This window comes from Corapipo altera, unplaced genomic scaffold, assembly GCF_003945725.1.
Source record: "Corapipo altera isolate COAL_440 unplaced genomic scaffold, ASM394572v1 56, whole genome shotgun sequence".
Taxonomy (NCBI): domain Eukaryota; kingdom Metazoa; phylum Chordata; class Aves; order Passeriformes; family Pipridae; genus Corapipo; species Corapipo altera.
Genome location: NW_020884896.1, coordinates 8,945,484 through 8,971,230, shown reverse-complemented (window position 1 = coordinate 8,971,230; position 25,747 = coordinate 8,945,484). Strand labels below are relative to the sequence as shown.

The window sequence follows — 25,747 nt, the reverse complement described above, 5'->3', positions numbered from 1 at the left end:
GATGTGGTTTGTAGACCCTTGGGAATAAAGAGAGTTCAAAGAAGAAAACTATAGACACACTTGTCCTTACAGTGTACGCTCCTCTGTGTTGACACAGTGTCTACTTTGACGTTAGTGCAGCACTGAGCAGACTGCAGATGCTCCTGGAGACAAACGATAGTCAGAAAATTACTTAAACCTTGGATAAGATTTATTTAAAATGCTAAACCAAAATTATCCTCCCACATGGGGACGGAGTTCATGAAACTGTCACCAGACACAGAGGGCTGAATTTTGACTTGCTTGTAAACAGAAACAAAAGGCTGATTTGTGGAAGGACAGGGAAAATAAACATTTGTGCAGTCCTTAAAGACATTTCACAGAGTTGATACAGCTACAAAAACATTACACTGCAACTTCTGCAGCCTCAGAGGCTCTGACAAATACCATATGCTGGCAGGGCATGACAGATATCTACAAATAACTTCGTATTAAAAGCCTTCCCTACAGGAAAATTTTGTTTTCATTAATGAAAAAAAAAAAAAGGTAATTTCTGCAAGCTATTTCCCTCTTTTGTACTTACACAGCACTTAAACCACCCCAGCCACACATCCTGGGCCATCACATCTAAGCCCATGATGCTGCAGAGCAGAAGATGCAGCCCAAGTCACCTGGGGCTCAAAACAACTGCCTGCCAGTGCCGTGTTTTTTACCACAGGCCTGTCCTTTTTCACCTTCAGGATCTGTGACAGAGAGAACAACCGTTTAACAACAAGATTAGGTTATTTGCTTGCATAGCTTACAGGATAAGCACAAGCAAGGAGTCATCTTCAGAATAAATTCTTGAGAACCAATGTGCATAATTGGAGCATCTTCTCTACAAGGGAGAAATATAAGAGGACTGTATAAACAAAAGGCTGCCATATGAGATCCATCTATTTAAAATACTGTTTATTTGTGATTTAACATTAATTAGCATTACATCTATGAGCAATTTCAGATAACATTTATATATTTTCCACAGGACACAAGAGTTGGCTGGCTCATTCTTTATGCCAAAGCAAGTAAATAGAGGCATTAGCAAAAGGTGCAAATAGTTCACGGTTGCATTTTAAAAAATATTTATGCACATTGCATTCATTTAGATATATTTTTAAAAAAGTTATGAAAAGCGTAGTTCACAGGTTACTGTTTCTACATATGTTGTAATACAACACAAATAATGTAGAACATAAAAAACAAAGTAAGCAACTGAAAGTTTCCACTATGATTAAAAACACTGATTCCAGTATTTAGTGATAGCTAGAAAATTGTTTCCAGGATCCATTCCAACATCGCATTATCACACTTACACGGTCAAAGCTAACCAGCCCCGAACATGCTATAATCAACATTTTTGCATGCCAAACCACTCTCCAGCCATATTTAACAATTATATATGGTATAATATTTCAACCGGCAATTTGGGAATCACATGGATGTTAAAAACGTACTTCCTATTGTGATGACTGATTTACAGACATTTGACACAGCGAAGAAACCCCTATGTTAATTTCTATGTTTAGTTTGTATTTACAATACAGTAAAAGTACTAAAATGACAATACAAGTAAAAATGAGTAAGTGGCAGTACCACCCTTACCCATGGCACTAGGCTCTGATTTGCTCTGGGTTCATCCAAAGGACAACACAGATTCACAAGACCCTTTTACAATTTGAATGAAACTGAATTAAAAACCCACAGTGTTGCACTCTGTATGAATCCATACAAATTATTTAAAACATCTAATATGGAAATGTCACTCTGCTGATTTAATAAAAATATCCCGCAATCCATATCATATATTTAAAAAAAATAATCACCGCACTTTTACTTTCTTTGTCTCCTCCTATTTTCCTACTATTTCACTTTCCCTTTTAACGGTTTTGTTTCCTTCATTTGGTTATGTTAAGAGATTATTTTTCTTCATTCATTAGCAATACCATGAGAGAAAAAAAGAACAACCCATGACTAATTTTTAAACATGAATCCAGTTCAATTTTATATGCTTTTATCCTTTGATTTCTAAGTCCCTGGATTCCTGAATTATATTTAAGTATATTCTAAACCAAGCATTCTTAAATACACTCTAACTATTAAATGCTTGGTTCACATGCTTATCATACCTTTATACTGAATGGTATACAAACATTTGAACATATAAAATCTTCTTTTTGTTTTGCCAGTTAAACTAAATTATCAATGTTAAGTGTATAAAATCCCCCTTCTTGAAAAATAAGGGTTTCCCCCGCCCCAACTGATAGAATAAAAAAGAAGTCTTCAAAAATTATATTTCACTAAAATGAAATATTTGGCAAAAAAGTTATTGAATAATGGAATTCTTTAGACATTTTGTATAATTCCAAATAAACTTTCTCTTACACAGTTTTTCCCCTAATATTATGTGCCAGTGTATAATATTTCTATGTGAGCTAATCTTAAAAAAGATTTAAAGGTGTGCTGTTAATATGTACCCACTCAAACTGGGGTACAGAAACATAATATATGGTCAAAAATCACAATACAAAAATGTATGATCTGGTTTCCAAATGAGACAGCAGTTTTAAAAAGTCATATGATCACTCAACAGTAACTTTAATAAAGACTTTAACTGTACTGAAAATTTTAAGGTCTGCAAAATACTCCAAGCAGAACTTGCTGCTGCATACTGTGATGGTATTTGACCTTGCTATGATGGAAATGGAGCACCTGCCAGTGTAGTTCTACATGAAACTAATCAATGTTTCCAGCCCTCATAGCAATTTTGGACACAGTTAAGTGAGAGATGAATTAACTTTCAATTAACATGTAAAGTTTTTTTTGTCTCTTTGTTTTTTGTTTTTTAAAGCAAAACCTCTTCCAGTTTCTTTTTGTTTAGGTTAAAAGTCCAGTTACTGCACACCCCTAACACTACGCTGTTAATGGAAAACTTAAACGTTTAAAATGTGCAATGTCTCCTCACAACAGAACTGCACTTATGCTTCTGTTTTCTCCTTCTTTTTACTCTTTTTCAGGAAGGATGGGGTGCGGAATTTCTTCTTCTTCTTTGATGGGGATTTGGAAGGTGACCCTTCAGGAGACAGGGCCTCTTCTATCTTTTCAGAGCTTTTGATGGTAATCTCTACGCTCTCCACAGTACTTGTGGTTAACTGACTGACCCTCTTGGTGAGATCCTCTTCCACATCATGTGCATCTTCCTTCCCATTCACCACCACAACTGGCATCTCCACAGATATTAGGTTTGCATTCTGGGTATAGGAATCCTCATGGTTTTCTGAAAGAGCAAATGATTTTGCAATCATTTATGTACACCACTTTGCAAAAAAAAACCCAGTATAGAAGTAAATTCTGTGAGTCTGGACTCTGATCCAAAGAATGAAACCCAGAGTGCTCAGATGTGGTTTTTTTCCCCTTTATCCACACTCTTTGTTGTTGCAAGCAGAAATGTGAAAATGTCATCAAAGGAAAATGGGCCAAAAAATCTAACTTTATCTCTGCCATGTGCACATGCAGATCAAACTGTATAGAGCATGTACAAATACAGTCTACACAGCATAGATGTACACAGTCTCAAGCACACTCAAAATTACACTTTACTGCAAGAGACTAATTCCATACAGAAGTCTTTGGAGAAGTTCCCTTTCAAAATGCCTACTTAGACTTTGTTGAGAAAGTCTTAGGAACAAAATTTAATCTTAACATATTCAATAAAATAAAAGTATAATATCTATTTCCTTCATCAGATTAATATCCAAGTTTCAGCATGCCCTGTGTTGTTTTCTGTTTGCGAGAATTATGTATTAGAAAAGACTGGGAAAAATAGTTTTCTGGACAAAGTCCCTCCCAGACTTTGTAGAAGTGGGCTCTTTCTGGCTCAGTTGACTTCATGCAAGTGTAAGAATGCAGCAGAAAAGTAGATGACTTGGGTTATTGGAGCCATTGGCATTGTACAGAAATTGCATGGAATACCTTCTAATTTTTCTGGGACATTTTGCGGGGATTGAGTTTGTGACTGAATTTGTGACACAGATGAACCGTCATCTGAGAATAATTCCTGTTCAGCATCTGCAGGACAAGATTGGAGTTAGTAGCCATGCAAAAGTGAAAGTCAAGCAAGAGTGTCAGTGCTAGTGCTACAAGATTTACAGCTCTGCTATAGCATTGCCTTGCTCAGGCTGACAACTTCACAAAGTTACAATACACAGTTGAAACGCTAAAGAACTGTGGATTTAGATGTTTTATCTGCTAAAAATCATTATATATTAGTTCTTTAAAAGAAAGCATTAAAAAGCTGGCAGGGTTGCATTTTAAGTGCCATGCCTTATGGTCTTCTCTAGCCATAAGTCACAGTCTGCTGTTACAGTAAGTTACTATAGTATGTCCTGAATGTGACATATAACAAAATTGGTTTATTACACAGTATTAGTGAAGAAGAAATCACAGTGTTATTGTTAAAAAAAACATATAAAAGATCAACATTGAATTAGTAATTCTCTATGAAACAGTAGTACTGGTAGTATTGGAAAAAGATGTAAAAAGTGAAAGTAGATGAGTTGTGCACACTGAGAGAACAGAAGAAAAATTAAAGGAGCCAAGACCAAATATCCCAGTAAACTTTAGCTCAGTTGGGCACATCTAACTTTAATATCAACTCTGAGGAGGAGCCTGGACTAAGATGACCTTCATGGACTCTCCCACCTGAAGTTATTCTGTGATTCTGACAAGAAAATTCATCATGTTGAAGTGTGTTTCTGTCAATCTCATTTCTGTGCAAACCTTTCACTGCTTCAATTTTACCACTAACTAAAGTAAAAGAACAAACAACATTTAAAAAAGAAATCTACCACCTCAAAGAATGATGAGTTCTAAAGTAGCTGTATGTGTTAATAATTAACACGTATACAATTTTACAGTAGGTATTTTCCCCACTCATTATTAAAATGTAAACCCCAACAATCTAAACCACATCACCGACCTTCCAGTCCTTGCTGCTTGCGCTCAATCGTTTTCTTGTACTCTTCCAGTTCCTTTTCAGTGAGATGGCTGAACGGGTTGGGCGGTGCTGGTGGTGCATGCTCGTCATCAAATTGCATTGGCTGGAAAAGAGAAAACCACAGAATTTAACAGTTAAAAAAAAGAAGCAACAAGCAAGACGTACAGAGATAATGTCTCTTTTTTTGCCCAGAGTTTGTGACACCAGATTCACAGGGAATACAGAACTAAAACAAGGATGCATCCAGGTAAAAGTTACCCCATCTAAGAGGCATTCTCATAATAATGAATACTGATTGCTGAGCTGTAAAAAAATTACCCTTTTGCAGCAGTTAAGTAATTAGTTGGGGGTTTTTTTTAAACAAGGGGGGACAGCTCCAGAGTAGAGACCTGCCTCAAGAGTTTACACTTCAGGGCCTCTTCACAGAAGTGAAAGTCATTTCACACAGTTGATCCTAACAGGGGATCAAAAATGAGGTTTCCCTATTTTCTACAGATGCCCAAGTTCTAGGGTTTTTTTTGCAGGAAAGTAACTGTGCTCATGTTCCTGTTTAGGAATCTGAGTGGAAGGTCTCCAAGATGAATCTTACAACGACAAATTTTAAAATTATTCTCATGTTGAAAGAAAACTCATTTGCAAAATATTCTTTTTGTCTGAAATAAATAAGGAAACCCAGTGTTATCTCAAAACAATAGTTGAAACCAAAATGAGAAAATAAGACTTACTAACTCATGGACAGTTGAAAACTCCTAGATTTATAGGTTTCCAATTACAATTCATCACAGTTTGTTGGATAGCCTTATTAGGGATATCTGTGTTGTTTGGAAGTAAGTATATTCTATTCAAGAAAAGATTACTGTGGACAGGCAAGAAACTGAAAAACCTCCCTTCCAGTAAGAAGCTTGTTTTTAATGAAAGCTGTGTCTTCTACATGGTCAAATCCCACCTTTTAAACTCAGATATTTCAGGGCCTCAATCACTACTGTGGACATCAGTTCCACAAACTAATGAAGATTATTTTTGGCCCCATGCACTGCAAAGTTCATCCTCTCTCACTTAGACAGTGTCCTACTTCATTAATATTAATAGTGGCAAACTTAACGTGCATATCGCGATTTGAAACTAACATTTTAAACCTTTAAAATGAAATATGAATAAAATGTATCACACCTCTGAAATCTGGCATGAAAATAATCAGTTCTAACCAATTGCTTAAAAAGACAATGGCCCCAACTGACATTTGAAAGACAGGCAGCCAGACAACCCAAAGAGCTGTAAATTAGTGAATTATGTTGTACTCACTGAACTTGGCTTTTTATCCACAACAATCCCTGCGAGCAGCTGAGACTGTGGTCCTGCTGTCTTTAGGTCATATCGGTTTTGCTCCCTTATCTATATAGAGAAAGTAAACCTGGTTAGAAACAGATATTTCTCTTTAACAAATCCTACGGCCGTGAGCTTTCCAAAGCCACTAACACAGTGAATGGCTGGAGGATCAAACTGTATGCTGCTGCACCTAAAAACTAAGAACTCTTCTTCCACCTCTGAATATACAGTATATATTATTTAGCTCTTCAGTACTCCCAAATATCCAGCATAGTCCCAGCTCCTGCACTTCATCATGTAAGCCAATATTTAGCAATAAGCTCCAAGGAATATTCTCTGAACCTGTCCTCCCCACCTCATAAATGACACATGTTCAGCTACTAGAGAGAACTCTGTGGTCATAAAGGCTGGTAAAGGTTTTCCTTCTGTGAATAGCTTATTATTTTCCCTAAACTAACAGCCCTAACTTCAAATTGTCAGTACTTAAGAGACTGACAGATCAGATATAAATGCCAATACAGATCTTATAAAAAAATTCTAAAGCAGAAAATTAGGAATAAACTATCTATGAGACAGTGACATGCATGAATTTAAAAATCATTGCCTGGGACACGTATTATTAATCCCTAGATGATTAGAGGGTGCCTTTCCAGTTCTGAGGAAGGGATTTGTTCCTTTTAACTCTAGTCCCCAAAGATACTGATGTAGTGCTTTCCAAAAAAGAAAAAAATATGTAATCAAATTAAAAATGTCCTGAATAACTGTTAATATAGTTATGCTGAGGGTGGAGTATTTGGTCAGTCCGATAGTCAGTGTCTTATGTGCTGGAAGGGAAAAATGGTGAGATATTTCTGTTTACAGAGAGGTCCAAAAATAATCTCTCATTTTCTTTTTTTTACTGCCATTAGAAAGAGGACTGGGTCACAAAAACTCCAGCCTAATAAGCACTAGGCAAATTAAAAGAGCAGAGCAAGATCAGAGTCTGAGATTGAATCATGCTGTAGATGATGCACAGCAACTCAGTTCATGTTGACACCTAATTATCCACTAAATATTACACTAAATAACAGGGACTACCCTTTCCAATCTATAATTTCCAGAGTTAATACTCATCCTTCAGACTACTGCACTCAAAATTTAACTATATACATACTACGTATGTATCTCCAGACTTCATGTATGTCACACATTTAAATACACACTTTTGAGTGCCAAAAATCACACATAGTGTAAGAAACTTCTTAATAAAATCAAAACATCTGAAAATGTTATTTTACTGCTCTGCTGAATCATTGCTTGAACATATAATTTTACTTGGAAATGTTACAATCTTCAGTTCATCACACTTCGTTTACCTTATTTCTCTTTTCCAACACTTCACTTGGGTTTGTGTTTAGAGGGACGAATTGGTTTGGATCTTCAATTTTGATTGGCGTTCCTCCACTAGTCTTGGAAGAGTCATCAGCTTTCATCCACTTAAAGGGGAAGAAAATAAAAAAGCTAAAACCTCCAGCATGATGGAGAGGAACAATTCTTAGTGTTGTCTTACCGCTAATGAAGAGATATAAAAGAAAGGACTTTCTACCTTTATTCTCAATTCCACATGACACTCACAAAATAATTCCATCTCCTTACAGGTTTATGTGTTTGCCCAAGAGGATTTAAGTTGCCTTGAACATGTACAATTAAGATTACTTTTTTGTAAACACTGAAATACATTCCAGAAAAATGCAGTATTACGGTGTACTTATAACTCTGTATTTAGGAAGGATCACAATTCCTAGTAACTGGGACATAGATTCAGAGCCCTTGTTCATGTAATTGACTTCCACCTCTGCACATTTTGACTGCAGGTTTTTTCTCTTCATAAGCAGGGTTTCCTTCTAAACTTAAATTTAGAAACCTGCCAGCCTGCCAGCAGGAGGAGCTGATGCTTTTGCAGTTGTACTGTGCAACTGGGAGTAGTCAATAGCAAATAACACACTTTGTAGTCCCATGAAAGCCACCTCTCTGCAGGCTGGAAACTTAAGTAGAAGCATCTTGGTGAGCTGCAGGAGGGGGGAAAAAATCTTGATCATCATTAAAAGCCGTAGCATGAACAGACTCTTTGAAAGTTGTTTTCGGCAGGCTCACAAACAGGAAAGGGGCAGCTAGAGATGGATTAGAGCTTGTGTCTCCCTTGTATAAAAAAAGAGAACCACCCCTGGGTGATTTAAAACCTTACTATGTTTGTTGGTTAACTAATAGCACAAAAAGATCCGGCAGAAAATCTGTTTTCTACTTCAGGAATCAGAATAGCTAGTAACAACAGGGAAATAATTGTTAAATTTTATCATAAACTGTTACTCTTACAAACTATTAACCCCCCCTCACCAAACAGAGGGAACCCTTAGTACTAATGTCATTAAGTCTCTGAAAAGCCTATTTTAATTTGCTTGATAAACTTACTTGCTAATCCTGTTAAAGATTTTCTCATAAGAGCTGTGCATAATTTACTTTCAAATAGGGCAAAAATGAAGTGGCTGCCCAAAATCTCTACCTACCGTGATCTTAGTCCTGGGACTGGTTTCCCCATTCCAGGACTCCTCAGGCACATTAACTTTCAAGTACGTGTTTGGAGAGTTCAGCCATCTTGTCTTTTCTCTCTGTTGCTTCTGTGCAAGGAATTTCAGGGGGGAAAGTGGGACTGTATCATCTTCAAAGGAAAAGGCAGTCACAGTGGCTGGGATCTCAACATCACTCTTATGTCTGGGCTTTTCCCTGACTAATGGTTGCCTATAGGCATAGCCAGTTCTGTATCCCTACAGAGAAGTAAAAAAGAAAAATAATTAAAAACATAAATAGAAGGAATTATTTATTAAAAATCAGAAAAAGGTATCCAAAGTAGCAATGGATTTTTTGTGCTGCCCTATATGCATTAAGCAGGTCCACTGAGTTGTCTTCAGAGACCTGGTTAGTGGTGTTGTCCATCATTAATTCATACTATTTACATTCAAGAGACCTACTTACAACACAGTACAGCAGCAGTTGAACAGGACTCCACTCTCACTTCACCTTCCTCCTGCCTTTGCAAATGTATGACCACCAAATGACCCCCTGCTCAGGTTATGGTCTAGGCAGCTTCCATGAGGACATTTATGTCTTGCACAACAGCACATCCCAGCTCATGACACTCCCCCACTTCTCACTCTATTGGTATGGAGGCTGTTACAGAATTCATAGAGCAGTGAAATGGACATTTTAAAATAATAAATTATCATCTGATTTCCTAATCATAGAATGGTTTGGGTTGGAAGGGATGACCTTAAAGATCATCTAGTTCCAAGTCCCCTGCCATAGGCAGGGATGCCATTCACTAGATCAGGTTGCTCAAGTCCCCATCCAGCCTGGCCTTGAACACTTCCAGGGATGAGGCAACCACAACATCCCTGGGCAACCTGTTCCAGTGCCTCACCACCTTCACAGTAAGGAATTTCTTTCTAAAATCTAATCTAAACCTGGCAGTTTAAAACCATTGCCCCTTGTCCTGTCACTATCTGCACATATTAAAAGTCCCCCTCCCTCCTTTTTGTAAGTCCCTCTAAGGTACTGAAAGGCCTCAGTGAGTTTTCCCTGGAGCCTTTTCTTCTCCTAATACTAGAGTTAATAACAAAATATATAGAGGGAATCTGCCATGTCTGTTTACTAGGTGGTAATTACAATATATTTTTACTATTAAGCTACTATAAGGAGCAAATCATGTTTGTAAGATGGTTGGACAAAATCGAAGTCCAAAGCACTATAAATTCTTATCACGACAAAATATCACTGTCAGAAACAGTGACATATGACAAACCAAACCAAGTAGAATAGATTTTACATACACAAAGTTACTCTGTCTTCGTTTCAAAAATCACAAAGAAACCAGAAAAAATTGTTTGCTTTCCAGAAGCTAATCCTGCACTCAAAAGCTTACAGGGACTATACGGACAACACCATCCATGTGCTCTCACCAGGTTGTCCAGCATCCGCATGAGCGCTTCAAATTCTTGCTCCCCAACTTTCCATTTATGTTGCGAAGCCATATTAACTCCACCTCCTCCCATTGCTGCCACGGCGTGCGTGGAAGGCTTGAACTTCTGCAGATCCAGTAGTAGGAGATTGTCTATCCCACCTGCTCCAGCTAATGCATGAACCTGGGGACACCAATGATTATTTCATTTGTGAAAAAGCTTTTGCAGCATAAGTGTTTGGAATTAAATACAGAGAATTCTCTCTCACCTGCGTTTCACAGGCCAGCTGCACATTGAAAATATAGTGGAATGCTTCTTCCAGTGTCTCTCCTAGTGCTACCACACCATGGTTTCTCAAGACTAACACCTAGTAAATGAAGACACTAATGTTAAATGGTAGAAACTGGCACAGGACATGAAAATCGTTTATAAAGAGCATGAAGGAGGTTGAATACCTTGCAACTGGGTCCAAGAACTTTTTGAAGCTGAATTCTCTCATCCTGTTCATCAAGAGATCCCTGGTAGTTGTAATAAGCAACATCTCCCAGAATCAGAGCCTCTTGTGATATGGGAAGGATGCCGCATTTCATAGAGGAAACCTGTTTCATGAAAATGAAGTGCTGATAATTAGGAAAAAATGAAACTTAAAACTCATATCTCAACCACCCAAGCCTTAGCAGGATGTACTTTTGTATCTTGGCTACAAGAGAGACAAACTCTCCACAGTAAAAGCTTAGAATCAATCCCCCTCCACCAGACTAGTTTCCAATAGGATGACAGAGGTGCTGCTACCCAGCCTAGGAACAGATTCATTAGAGAAAAATACAAATTAACCCAACTGAGTTATTTTTTGTGAATTTTTATCCACGTTTAATTCTCAGCATAAGCTTAATTTTTTTCCTTCTTTCGCACATTTATAATTTCAAAAAGCTAGTATAAAAGAAATTATTGATCCCTTTTTTTTGTCTGTGGTCAAGGAATACATATATATTTATAGATAAATAAATTAATATTATTTTATTTCAAACCAGTTTTTTCAAGCCTCATTACATTTTTATCACTATTATGCAGACCATTTTAAATTTATGTTAACTATGACATTTTAATAGTGACGTAAATCCAAACTGAACATAACTACTAATTAAACCACCTAAAAAATGGAACTGCATAATGCAAATGGTGATCTATATAGCATAATATATTGTCTAGGATGCTATAAATGAAACTTGTGTAAACCCTATGCTTTAGAACCTCCACAACCTGACCATAACAATATCTAAGCATCACTTTATTTCTATCCCATTTCACTGCGGTGGCCCAGCCCTCTTTCTCCGGTTATTTGATAACCTCAGACTCTTCTTTGCCAGTGTAGAGCTGGGATTAAAAACAAAAATAAAATCACTGCCATGAGCAGTGATTCAGATTCAGAAACACACTTTTAAGTTCATAAGGTAAAGCTGTTTTCTTTTACTCTTTATCCGGAAGGAAGACTTACAGCCGCCGTTGCAGGGGTGTGTATGTGTATCACACATCTGACGTCGGGGCGGGTGGAGTAGATGGCCACATGTGGACTGAATCCTACACTGTCAATACTGAGAGCTGTACTTCCCTGGTCCACTACATCTCCTAGGATGTTTACTTTAACCTGAAAGAGCCAAACAAACAAATTATATTCAGAAAGTTTGTGACAATTTCAATTGTCTAGGAACTACCCTCCCTTTCTTATTTAGAACCAAATTCCCTCCTATGTATTTAGGGCTCAGAGCACAAAAAAAAGTAGGAGAGCAGACATGAATCTGTGTGTCAATAAACCATCCTGCTGTACAAGCCCCTGACAGTTGTTGGAAGTCCAGCCATGGAAGAAGTAAGGATAAGACTCTGATACAACATATATTCCACTTCAGTCTAGCTGACCTTTCCTGGTTTCTGACTTTCAAAAATTAATTTTGTTAACATTTCCTACATTTTAAATATGAAGAAAATTCAGCCTCTGAGAAATGTCCAGTAAGAACATTAAATGCATAAGGAATTTTCTGTTTTGTGGGATCATTAAAATTGTAATTCCTGTATCAACAAAAAACAACAGCAGGGTCATATCTCAAGGTGTTCTGTTTTGTTATGTAATGCTATCAATCTCTATCTGGTGCCCTTTTGACCTGGAGGTAAGTTTCCTTACAGATATCTACTGTCACAAAAAACATATGGAAGGTTCTGCACCAAAAGATGTGTGATTTAGCAGCTGCCATTGCCTAAATAACAGCCTGTAACTTCACCCAGCTCATTTATTGGGCCTAGAGAAGATATTCAACTTTATTTCCCCACTTAAAACAATAAGAGTTAATTCTACTAACACTTCTCCTATGGAGTAATTTCACACATATTATCACACTGTCAGGTTATAAAAGGTTACTGATACACTGAGGCTATTTGATGAGCTTCATCAGACAGGAAAACAAAACTTCGCTGCTCCACACTGAAGCTGAAGACAAAGCAACAGAAAGTAAAGCTAAGCCTAAGGAGAAATGCTGAGAAACAAAGGATGCTAGTATCTAAACAGTTAATCAGCTTTTCATCTGGTGGGTAAATATTAAAAAAAACAAATAACAGCATGATTATAGATTAGAAGTCCATTTTAGCAGCCACAAAAGTATTTTAGAAAACAGGTTGAGCCTCATCGGTTATTACAGCAGGTGAATCACGTACCAAATTAGAAGCTGAAGCTTCAGAAAAGGACAGACCTCTTGGAATGATTAGAATATGGTCATGTTCTTTGCTTACTCTTACCTGCAAAGGAAGAATAAAATAGATTACTGATCTAATTTACTTTATTCAGGGGAAAAATAATTTGAATGAATAAGTAGCATTCTAAATAAAAAAATTTATTCTCTAAAATACTTACTGTGATATAGGTATTTGGCAAATGTGCCCACCCAAACAAGTCAGCCAGTCTATATAAACTGGCTAACTTGCAACGAGTAAGTTTTTCTCCCTTAACAAACGAGGAGGTATCTATCCCAGGTAGGTCATTGATGGGTGTAATCATCCCATGGCCTGAGAAACAGACAAAGAAAGATGATAGCCACAATTAAATGACTTCAAGCATGATCTTCCAGATGCAGTGTATTTAAGTTGTTAGCCTAACAGTGCCAGCAATTACTAGACTGGAACTTCGCTACTGGGATTTCTAAGGTTGTTACTGAAACATCTGTTACTTTAAGACAGCAGGAACCATATCTGAATTTAAGTGTTCCTCTCTTTTCAAATCTAAGAGAGGTGAAATAAAGGTTTTCCTGAGCTCTCTCCTGAATCAATATCCTCTACAGGACTGGAAATGTGCTTTAAGACATTCGTCACTAATGAAGTATTTTTACATGTTACTTTGTTTTTTACAGGACAACACATTCCTTATGGACTTCTGACACCAATATAACTACTTTGAAGAGCTATCTCAGTACTTTAATTCAGTCCTAATGAGGAAATTAGGATTAGTGCAAGAGTTCTCAAAGGGATTAACAGAGAAATCACAAAGATCAATTCATCTCTTTGACTTGTGCCTACACAAACATACCCTTTTCCCCTTCGTGAATGCATGATATCTTTTGGACAGCTTACAACCTTTGTTTACAGGGAGAGTTACAACCTGAAGAAGTAAAAGCCATTTTGATTTTCAACAAAAAGAGTATACACTTTGAGATCAGTCACCACTGCCTCTGGGTAAATGCAGCAGAGACAACAGTCGGACACATCGTTTCAGCAACCAACCAGAGATGTGAAGATGAGACTGTTTGGGCTCTCTGCTCTTCTCTTCCACTTGTTTTGTTAAATGAACCCTGAAGCACCATTTTGGGACCAATTCTCAAAAAACTATGAATGCTGACAGCTGCCACTGTACTTCAGGGTTGTAAGCTCCTGTATGACGTCCACCCACAGAACCTAAATTGACTTGGGCGTTTCAATGCTTCATGACTTGGAAAGAAGAACTTGGGTGTTAACTGAAAGATCCCAGTGACATTTCTATAACTGGAGTGCAGACTACAAGCTGTTTTTAACTGTGGGAGCTGTTTGTATAATGACTCAATTTGCCAGGGTATTCTTCCCCCCCCCTTGGTTTTTTTTTTGGTTTGTTTTTTTTTTTTAGTAACAATTTGTATGCAAGAGTAGAAAAATAAACAATCTGAATGGCAATGTACTTCACATCTCAGTTTATGCTTATGTTAAAACTGCTAATAATAACAGGGCACAACATTTTTTTCCCTAACCCAGTTAAACTTTTATTTGCAAATTATAGAACTGAGTGTGAGGATCCCAACCATTTTGTACATCATTATACAAATCAAGGAATCTGGGAGAAAGAAGCCTAAAAAGGCAAGTTAAGGCCACCATCTGTACTACTTCACAGCTGAGGCAAGCTCTGGCAGAATTTGTATTCAAAGAAAGTGGAGATCCCAACATTGCCAGTGACAATTAAAAAAAAAAAAAGGAAAAGTGCAATTATATGTATGGTTCACTTACTGAGTGAAGCTGAAGAAAAACCTGTAAAAGTGCTCGCTGTAATGTATTCAGCAATCTGCTGTAACGCAAGCAGTCCAGTGGGGTTATTGCCCTTCTTCATCTGTTCTTGAATAAGGCATTCCAGATCTTCTCTAAAAGCCTGTAGAAACATTTGAGAATCATCAAGGAAACCTGGCTTTGATAACCATATTTCTATTATAGGTGGGGCTGGTAGTTTTGCCTCTTATTGTTACATGAAACTTCCCCTTAGACCTTGTTTTTAGCTGCTTATAACTTTGCCAGACTTTAACCATCTGACCTGAAGTCTGTATGCTGGGTATTTGCAATTTGGGGGGCAGAAAGGAGGAGTTTGGTCACAGAGGATTAACTATTTCCCAGTACAAGACAAGATAAAATGTATTTTTGTAAATGATAAAAAACATTTTTATGAATAAAGTGTTGTCCATATTTTGGAAGATGTACTTGAAATTTGACCAGGATGCACTGCTTTTAGTACTAGATATTTTTTAATAATGTAATCCCTCTGAAAATCCATCCAAATTTGATAAAGTTATAAACAACTGGAAAACTGGAGCTCATCCATGCTCAAGTAGTATCACAGACATGCAGAAACTAGAAGGAACGCCAGGATGCTATCTCCTCTCTCTTTCCTTCTCCCAAAGGGAAAACCCCTCCCTTCTTTTCCTGAATAAAATGTCTGCAAGCCCAAGAGATATAGTCTTGCAGAATATATCACGAAAAAAGTTTTCATAGTATCAAATTTAATATACTATGCATTGTGGACAAAGCCTGTTCCTTTGAGATGATAGGTAGATTATCCCCTATCCACAGCGAATGCCTGTCCTAGAACTACTGCAATCCTGACATTTCTAGACTAAGTAAATTCTGTTCCTTCAAACTTCCATTACAGGTTACATTTTCTACCCCTCTCATTATTTCTTGGCAGTATCTTCCAGCCTTTGTCCAAACTAGCAGTACCCAAAGCTGCACACAACATGAGCTGAGGTGTATTGCGAACACTCCTGCCAATTCATTCCAAAAAGACATTTGGTATCTTTACCAGCAGCTGGCTCCCATTATAACTCCAGGCTATTCCCTGCATGTAATTGCTCCTTGCAGTTTGCCTTGCTTAGTGGAGTACTTGCTCTCAATTAAAAAAAGAAAATAGTTCTGTATGACAAATGTGATTTCCTCACTGAATTTTAATTCAGGCCTTCAAAACACCCACTTTGTTGGGTAAAATTCACCAATCTCATGACAACCTGTTCATCAACAGGTTTTGACTCTGTAAGAGAGAGCGCTACTGGACTTCTAAAATCGTCCTCAAGGTTCTACTTGATATGGCCTCCTGGTTGGACAGTTGAGCCTCCACAACTGCACTTAAATGACCGAGTTTTCAGACACCCATGCTCTCCTTAGAATAATTTTTGTCAGGATTGTGTGTACCTGAGACTTGACAGATAAATAAAGCCTCTAAAGATTCCCACCGACTGACTATGCAGCGACCTGTTCCACGGATCTCTCAACACAGACCAGACCATGCTCGTGGCAGCCCTCAAATGGCTGAACAACCTCTTGGCAGCCTGAAGGTGCACAGGTAAAGTCAGATTTTTCTCTTCAGAGGCTCATGGAGGTAACATCTATGCAGCAGGAGAAAGCAGCAGATGAGAAAAAGGAAAGAAGAAACAGTGAATTGCGTGAGGAAAGGAACCTAACTGGGAGAAAAGTGGAAGTATGGGAGGTGCATCAGCAGTGAGAGCCTGTAAGGACCTGATGGGAGGCAGTTATGGGGAGGCAGCTGCCAGAAAAGCAAAGTACTTGTATAAAACAGCAAGTGGTTGGAGAAAACATCCTGACTTTCATCCTTCATCTATGAGCAGATGATGTGAAGCCCACCCCCTTCAATCTGATTCAGCTCTGAGGATGGCCATCATCCTCGTGGTCCAATGGCAATGCGGATGCCTGGACCGCTGGAAGTTAAGACAAGCAGGGGATGTGTCTTGGTCCCTGTTGCACCTAGGTAATAATCTTTAAGCACAGACACCTTGTCTTCGTGCCTCATTTGGCACACAGTGGTTCATTCTCACTAGAAAAGCAGGTCAGTATTTTTTTCTCTTCTCGTGGCTCAGCACGCAGCCCTGTGCCTTTTGTGGAGGCTGCACATACTCTGCTGAGGTAACAATTATTATTTATCTGACAAGATTTTCTGTGGGCAGATAATTACTGTAAATCCAAGTGCTTCACAAACATTAACTTACTAATTCCCAAAATATGCCTTTAAGATGCAGCAAGGCCCTCTTATTTCCACAGAATGCCAGTGAGGAGGTCAAGGTAAGGTGCTTCCACCAATTTGGGATGTTCATTCCGAGAGGCCCAGAGCCCCATCTGCAGAACACTGGGCAGTAAGTAGTTCTCACATACACAAAGCTCAACTCTCACTGAAAATTCAAGTGCAGCACTGAGTGTCTAGTGCAGTGCTGTTCCTCAGGGTATCAAGTGGGATACATGGAAAATCACAGTCTGAAAAATGGAAAACAGATGATTTGGCATCACTCATGCCTGAGATGGGTTAGTATCTGAATCTGAGCATCTCTCACCAAAGTGGTTTTGAATGAAAAACCACCAAAATGGTTTTGAATGAAAATCAGATGTGCATGATTTATACAATCCCCTGTAGAAGACAAGGGTTTTTCAAATAAATAGAAGATGCATTTTGGTGGTCAAACAGCTCAGAGGGCATAGAAAAAGGAGCCAAGGTTCAACATCCATATTTTATCAAAAGCAAAAAAAATGTTAAACAGAGGTACTTCCTTGGCTCTTGGCACATCACATCCCCCATGTTACAAAACACTTAAAACAGACGTTCGGGCACCAGCCATCCCAGTGCCAGCTCCCTCCCCTACTGATGGTTCACCATGAGATGATTGCTTTATGTGACTTCCTGCTTCTGTTCCCATGATCTATTAAGATTGCAGAGATGACCGGCCAATATATTCCATCAGGAAGCTAAACTTATTTTCAAATTCTGTCATTTCAAGATATTTAGTTACTTCTCAATTATTACTGAAAGAGGCCCCCTGCAAGAAACTACCATTTCATACTCTGCAAGGCTGAAATGTTCTTTCAGCCTTGTTTACAATATGTATATACAGAAACTGCACATTTGTAGTCTCCTGGGGGCCATGTGGAAGATGGAATTCATGATATTCATGGAAGCACTTGCCTGGGAGGAGATGGAGATAAACAGTTATCTGTATTACATTAAATCATTCCCACTTCAATTCAACGAGGACTATAAAAAAGATCTGCAAAAACATTCACAGTAAATTCTTACCAATTATATTTAGACTTTTTTTATAAGCTTTACGAGTAATATTACTTCTATAGCAGAAAGAAAGGTAGTATAATTGATAGTATTTTGGACAATTTTTGACAGAAAGACAGTTTATTTCTTATCATATTTTTAAGTCTTCTGCTTTTTGATCGTGTTGTTTTCAGTCCTCTGAGCTTAGTTTTGCTCTTTTATGCTAACAGTAGCATGTTACGCACTTGCTGAGACTACTACAAATGAGGATTTAGTGTTGTATCAACAATTTTGTTAAAGCAAACAAGTAGAATCCCTTAAAGTTAATTTTAGAAATAACAGAAGATAGGTAAGAGCCAGGAAAGTAGGAAATATGGAGGTTTGGGATGAGCTGTAAAACAGAGGTGAGAATACGGATGAAGTGCATAGAATCAAGTATGCAATTTATCCACACGCCACTGAGTAGTGATGTTTTCTAGCAGCCTTCAGCATGTCACACACGTGACTCATGCACACTCCTTCATGGACATTTAGGAATATTTCCGTACCTTTCATTCAATGCTACAGACCTTTAAAACCTAAAAAGGTCTGTATGTCCTTAAATGACTATCCCATGTGTGCTCACACAACCTTCCTCCATTTCTGATAATGGGTATGGAGCCTGGAGACCAAGTGGTTTGGTTTTGCTTTAATTCATAAGACTGTGATATGTACATATGTGACATTACACTGCAACTGCCCACAAGTGATCAAGTAAAAGTCATACTTGAGAGAGATGTTTTCAAAAAGATGACAAACACGCTGCTCTGGCACAAAGCAGATATTTTTCAAGCAGAAAGGTCACAGGTAATTTCAGATGTAGTATTTGACAAGAAAATGCTGACAAAGTAAAACTGTACTGTCAGATGAATGAAAAATTATGTTATTCAGCTGTGAGCTCAGCATTGCTCAATCAAGAGAAAGTTTCAGCTCTGGGATTTAAATAGCTCTTTGGGGTTTTTGTTTGTTTGTTTTAAACCACTAAAACCTCAGATATAAGTTACTACAGTAAGAGCAGTGACTTTTCATAGCAGGGTACCCAAAGTGAGAAGCACAGCACTTCATGGCTGTCCATGATCCCATCATCAACATAGCTGCACCACTTCTGGACTTGGACAACCTGTGTGCCCACAGCGCTGCCACAGCTGGATGACCCACCATGCCATAGCTGAGAATCGTTTCCTGTTTGCACAAGCATCCTTCTGCCTTCAGCAAGTTCATCTGCCCAGCCAAACACCTGTCCCCCCCCCTTGTTTGTGCTGAAACAGCTCCCCAAGCACCCCACTGAAAGTTTGCATAGGGAGTAGCCTGTGGTATGACAACTGGGCCCAGGACAGCTACTGGAAAAGAGGTAAAGCAACTTTTCAGACAAGATGCACAACTGGGAGGATGCTTTTATTCACCTGGTAGCAGCAGACACCCAAGCGAGCAGCCACAGGCTGCTGCTCTGCTCCCAACTCACCTTCTCAATGCCACTCCACCACCTTGATTTAAGACATGAATTTACTCACAACTCACCAGTAAAAATCAACAGGGCAGCTCAACCTGTTCCTAAAACTGTTTCTAGAACTCCACTCTTTCCAAAACTGCAGTCAGCTCTTTTAAACCAGCTTAGACAGCTTTACACAGTACTGCAGCTGGCAGAACAGACACAGCTTTTCTTGATGGAGTCATTAGTAGCATGATTAGGTCAAGGCCTTTCTAATACCATAAAATTACTTCTCCAGAAATATTTCCAATCATTTTCCAAATACACATCGTAAACTCAGGCAGTTTAGATGCAAGAATCTTACAGTTTAGATCTGCAACAGCTCTCTGAAACTTGAGAGTGAAGTTAGAAGCCATTTACTTCCACTTTCAGAAGAGTAGTCTAAGTGTGAACTGACAGTGTAAATTTGGGCTTTTAAGAATCAAAGCAACATTTGCATGTACCAGTTGACAACTGGTATTTTTCAGTCAATATATGCAGAAAAACTGGAATAACTAACTTGCTAGAATAACCTATTTTACATAGGTACGCACATATATACAGCACAGAATAATGACGCTGTTAAAAAATTTGGTATTAATCTCTTCATTTTGGTAGGCAGATCTTTGAGGATATTAAGTACACAGGCTCTTAAGTATTTTGACCATCTATGCTGTTTCTTGTTTGTTGACCACTGATTTCTCCATATATCCACTCAAAAGAAGTAGAAAAAAAATAATAAGAAAAAAAACAATGGTATATAGGTCACCTACAAATACTCCACACCATTGCAAACCTTTAAGGGGAGAAAGCATGTGCTCACATCAGGACTAATTACAGTAATGTCCAAACAGTCTCATGTCATTCCAAAGGAAAGTAGCTAAAAAAGATCTGTGAGGCCCCTATATTTCATAGAAGCGCTTAAAAGCTGCAGAACAATATGAGAAACCCCTTCACCCATTTTCACTTTTGCCCATTTTAATCAGAGTTTATATATCCAAAAGCCATTTTCAAAAAGTGTATAACTCCACTTATCTATGTTACATATAAACGTGCCCACACAGAGTCTCTAAGCTAAATCTCAACCACTGAAGAAAAGTTTCAAAACTTAACTGGTATTTTGTTCTCGAGAGTGAAGAGACGTTAATTTTAACTCCTGTGCTGCAAACACAGCTGCCCGTGGAGAGGAAGACCTTCACCCAAACAGCCGATACAGCTCATAACAGGCTGCTTGAAGACTGGAGTTTAGATACAAACAGCCGGTGCCCCAAGTGGAAAAGGGTGGAGTTGGCCACAAAAAAACCGCCACTGAGTTAAGGCTGGTGGGGAGAAGATAAGAGCCACAAAAAAGTGTTTGTTAATGCCATGGAAAAGAAAAAGGGGGAGGGGGCTTCTGTGTTAAGATAGAAAGAAATAGCCTCAGTAATAACTTAAGGGAATTAGCTAAAGTTATAATAATCTCTTCACTTGCAGTGAAGCGTGAGGGTACCTGGGCTGGATTTAGTGACTCAACTGACAGCAAGGCTGTCCCCAAACAGAGCCCAGACTGTGCCAGTTTTTCCAGCTCTTCCAACCCAGCACACACTGGCTTTCCTGCGAGCTGAAGCAGCATGTTTACTCCTGAGATAAGCAGCCTAGAGATAGCCTATGATTACAGCAAAACCCGAAGCACCGAACTCCTTTGCAAAGCCCATCTCCAGCACACCCAGCTGCCGACTTCCCAGTGCCAGCCATCCCCACACTCAGAGCTGCTGCTGTGAATGGGGGTCTGGGTCCCTCCCTCGTGTTTTCTCATGGAATAAAGCCACACTATGCGTCTTGCTGGATGGAATATAACCACTGAAATTTAAAATGCTAGAAGACATGAAATTTCAGCTCCTCAGGGGTCTCACATTTGTGAGCATAATTAAGTGATTTTCAGTAAGTGCAGGAGTAGGGATCACATGTGGTGTCAATGCACCAGGAAGGATGGTAAGCAGAGCTCTGGATGAATGTCCTCCTGCAGCCAGGGAGGAAACTCATCAGTCATAACCTTCCAGGATTTTCCAGGCACTGTTGAGAGCGTGTACTAAACCAAAGGATTATTTAACAGACAAAAATAATAATTAAAGAAAGGATTTAAAAATTAATTGAGCTAAGTAAATACTTTAATTGTTATTCTTTACTTGTACTGCAGTAGAAACCCCTCTTCCTGCTCTCATCAGACCAAGCTGATGCCTTAATTGGACAGAATCTACAAGACCAGCAAATGAAAGAAAAAGAGTGGATTTTGTTACAGTGCATTTTATATCTCCTTATTACTTACCTAGGAAAATAGATCAGATCACAGTGCTATTTGCAATTAATAACTTCAACTACACAGAGGATCATAGAAGAGTCAGCACACAAAGGAAGACAGATCTGATTGGTTGATGATTTCAATAATCTAAAGAACATGGCACCAGAAGTACAACAGAATCTGTGGACATCCCCCAAGACTACAAGAACCCAAATCTAAGCAGTTAACAACCAGCAGGAACATTAGAAACATGGATATGAGGGAAAAAAATATCGTTTTGGATACTGTTGGCATTTATATCTAATGGAAACCACAGTTCAAACTAAACGGAAAGCACCAATATGGAAATAAGAGAGGAGTAAAAGGTACCCCATTTTTAAGGTAAGGAAGCAGGGAAATAAAATAGTACTCGTGGTGCAGGACATGAGTGGGATTTGACCGTGAACCATCGCAGCTACAGAAATGGAAGTTAGCCAACGGAATTTCTTGGGTCCTCACAGACATCTAGTGGATGGCCTTGGTTTAAGACAACACCCTTAGCACAAATTCCCTCTCACTGAAATTGATGTCACGGCTCAGAGAGGATCTTTAAGGGACATTTTTTGGTATGTCTTAAATGCTGAGTTGAGCTCCTGTCTCCCAGTGACCAAAACACTGCACAGGTTGTACGACAAAAGCATGCAATTAAATAAGCTATTGCAACGAGAGGAGAGTCATGACTCCCCAGCAGGAAATTGGGAAAATGTCAGAGAAGACAAAAGACAGAAGAAGGAGCTGCAAGGCAAGAGGGCTGCCCAGTGAGGAGGCCCCCAGGTGATGTACAAGGTTGTGAGCCCTTTGTGGCCAAAGGCTTCTGAGGATCTGAAAGGCTTTTGAACTTGTGAGAAAAGAGCAGTAGAAGCCAAAACATATGAGGAACTGAAAGGACTTTGATATTTTTAAGAAAATAAACTACCTCAAAAGGGAGTGGTATTACAAAAATACTAGATGTTCACCCGATACAAATAAAGTAAGCTAAACAACTGCAAAAGCTGGGGAAAAAATAAATCAAACCATCCTTCATCTCTGAACTGATAGTTTGAAAATAACATAGCTAGAAAAAAAAAATTCAAGTGTGGGTGGGATTGCTTGTTTTTGAGGAGAAAAATCTGTCTGCATGCTGCATGCTAAGGCAGACCTCTGAAGAGATGAGTTGCTAAGCTGGATAGTTATCTCCCCACTTTCTTGGGCAAGATCGGTTAGTGTGGGAGGTAGGGGGGGGGGTGTGCATGTACAAGGCAGGAAGGAAGAGAGGCACAGGAGAGAAGGACATTTTTAACCTCAGCATAAAACCCCCCCTTATTTTGCAATCCCAGTGGATAGACCCGATCCAGGGCCTTCATGTAATGGCAGCATCAAGCCAAAATCATCCTGAACACTCTACAGAGCTGTGGTGGGTTGGTAGACACTCTCTGTATCCAACACAGAATTAAAGCAGAGCATGATGAGATCCTGCCAACGCAGTGCTCAACTTCAGAAAAAAAAACAAACCCAAGCTCCAAATAGCTGTGCAAAAATAGGAAGTGCACATTCAATGGGTCTCAACAAGCCACTCAACATTTTCATTTTGGAAAATTCAAAACATAAACTGGGCATTTAAATTCCAATCACCAGGCATTTTTATGTTTACATAAAACAGCTGTTCAACTCACAACTTCATATACAAATTTGACTACTCCAACTTCTTATGTCAGTAAAAATAATGAAGTATATCTCATATAACAGTTTATGTACAAGAATGCATCGGCTCTCATTTCCACCCTGACCTGTAGCTTTCCTTGAAATACAGTGATATAAAGGGAATGTATGGTACTCCTCAGTGCAGTTTAAGCCGTGATCCTAATTTCCTGTCAGGTTACACACACTGTCCTGTTAGCTAAAGCCTGTAGTTAGCTTTCCTGCTGGTGAGAGAGCTGTTTCACAGGGTCTCACTGCACTGGAAGCAGCGTGGCACTGCCGCCTGCCTGCAGAAACACACATCACCTTCCCTGGCTCTGGGAGGGCTGTGGGGATTTTCTCCCTTCTCTATGTTCATTCAGCTCCTCAACGCTGAACAGATTGTTCAGTCTTCACACACACCATGACTGCACAACCATTGCCTTTCCTTTTTTTTTTTTTTTGATAGTCTTTGTCTTTTAAGAGTTTCTGGTTGCTATGGTGAGGGCACCAGAGAAATGCTAGAAGGAAATGAAGGCCAGAAGGACTTGCATACCATAACTGAAATAAGGGGTCTGATGGTGCAGCAAATACATGTTTACTCTTTGAAAGACATAGTTAATCTCTATAACAAGCAACATATGACTGCTTAGCAGACAGACAAAACCGTTTTTAACTAAGTTAAGTTGGAAAATATTTTTAAAAAACCCTAAACAACCAACCCATCTTTTCAAATTTTGGATATATTATAGAGCAAGTACCTCAGACCCAAGAAGCAATAAAATCAGTCCACTGAAGAAATGAAGTACCTTTCCTTTAAAAATAACAACACACTACCTGAAGCTCCTCAAACTGAAGACATTACTAAAATAAACCTAAATGGCTTTGTCCCAAATATTGGCCAGCAGTATCTCTGGATGCTTTCAGGTTGCTCAGACCCAGTTGATATTAATTTCTTTCCACCTTTTTAACAGACACAGAACAGTAAACACGTGGGTGCTATCAGATTCTCCAGGCTGTCAGATGTTCATGGGCTACATGCAATATTAGGCAAACACATCTGAGAACTCACTGATAATGTCAGGACATTCTCTGTGGGCAACGGTCATAAAACTCCTATGATTTGTTTAAGGCTTATTATGAACAGTCTGTAAGACATTAGCAAACATCAGAGGTAATGGAAATAGCTTTTCAGTAGCTTTTAAATTATTTAATTTAGGAAAGGGAAATTGCACATCAGAGAGGAGTAGTCAGACTGCACACTAGTATGTGACCAAACAGCACATCAGAGAAATGCAGCAGTTTGATGTCTGAAGATGTCTGGTTAGGGCTGTAGCCCTCACAATAACATGCACTGAACAAAATATACTGTGGTTCCTGAAATATATTCTCTAATTTATTTTCTTGCTACAGGATTTAGATTTTCCTACTTGAAAGAAAGAAAAAAGCTTGTTAATAAAACTAGATTAAATCAATACCTAAACTTCCTGCTACATGACAGTGATTAACCCTTTAGGTTTGCACCTTTGCTCAGAGAAAGAGCATGTTCAAAGCTCACCTCAAGTCCATACATGCTTGTGTATTTTTAAAACAGTTACTATCTTTGCTGCATACACCTCATATTTACTAATACTTGCCAGAATATGAGTCAATGACTATTTCTCTGATCTGAATCCATATATCAAGACTTGGTGAAGATATGAACACATATATCTAAGACTGGGTGAAGATTTACCATCAAGCAAGCTCTTCTTTAAAATGTTTCTGATAATCTCTCTTCCTTTTCTTCTAAACACCTTCATCCTCCTTGCCAACTGGAATAATCCAGAAAAGCAACAAAGTTCTATGAAAATGTCTAATGCAATGTAATTCTGCAGCTACAGAACAAAACCAGTAAGCACAATACTCATCAATCAATCCTGAACCTGTGTTACACAGAATGATAACAAGAAAAATACTTTCTGGACATTTTGTGATGAATTTTAAATTCAGGAGATCAAGGTAATTATTTTCAGTCCTGAGTCTCAAGAACAGTATGGTCCATGGCAGCAAGAACCTTGGAAGAAATACTGCCCCTTCCATCCCCAAATCAGAAAATCAGTTGTGCAATTTGCTTGATGGA

The 25,747-nt window shown here is 38.6% G+C and overlaps 1 protein-coding gene across 5 annotated transcripts in view; it reads right to left on the bottom strand.

Annotated features, from left to right (window-relative positions):
* Nucleotides 1-913: 913 nt before the first annotated feature.
* ADD3 (adducin 3) overlaps nucleotides 914-25,747 on the bottom strand; it is a 64,005-nt gene continuing 39,171 nt past the window's right edge. For 2 of the 5 annotated variants that reach the window (XM_027647969.1, XM_027647968.1), the window contains exons 3-15: nucleotides 14,842-14,980; nucleotides 13,229-13,380; nucleotides 13,033-13,113; nucleotides 11,825-11,974; nucleotides 10,785-10,928; nucleotides 10,598-10,696; nucleotides 10,330-10,512; nucleotides 8,881-9,138; nucleotides 7,693-7,812; nucleotides 6,314-6,403; nucleotides 4,994-5,114; nucleotides 3,988-4,083; nucleotides 2,850-3,292 (exon numbers count right to left, since the gene is read on the bottom strand). In XM_027647969.1, the coding sequence (XP_027503770.1) occupies nucleotides 2,994-3,292; nucleotides 3,988-4,083; nucleotides 4,994-5,114; nucleotides 6,314-6,403; nucleotides 7,693-7,812; nucleotides 8,881-9,138; nucleotides 10,330-10,512; nucleotides 10,598-10,696; nucleotides 10,785-10,928; nucleotides 11,825-11,974; nucleotides 13,033-13,113; nucleotides 13,229-13,380; nucleotides 14,842-14,980 (1,932 nt within the window). In that variant the 3' untranslated portion in view covers nucleotides 2,850-2,993. Of the gene's footprint in view, nucleotides 3,293-3,987; nucleotides 4,084-4,993; nucleotides 5,115-6,313; nucleotides 6,404-7,692; nucleotides 7,813-8,880; nucleotides 9,139-10,329; nucleotides 10,513-10,597; nucleotides 10,697-10,784; nucleotides 10,929-11,824; nucleotides 11,975-13,032; nucleotides 13,114-13,224; nucleotides 13,381-14,841; nucleotides 14,981-25,747 lie in introns of all 5 variants that reach the window. The other 3 variants (XM_027647970.1, XM_027647967.1, XM_027647971.1) reach the window with 3 other exon arrangements.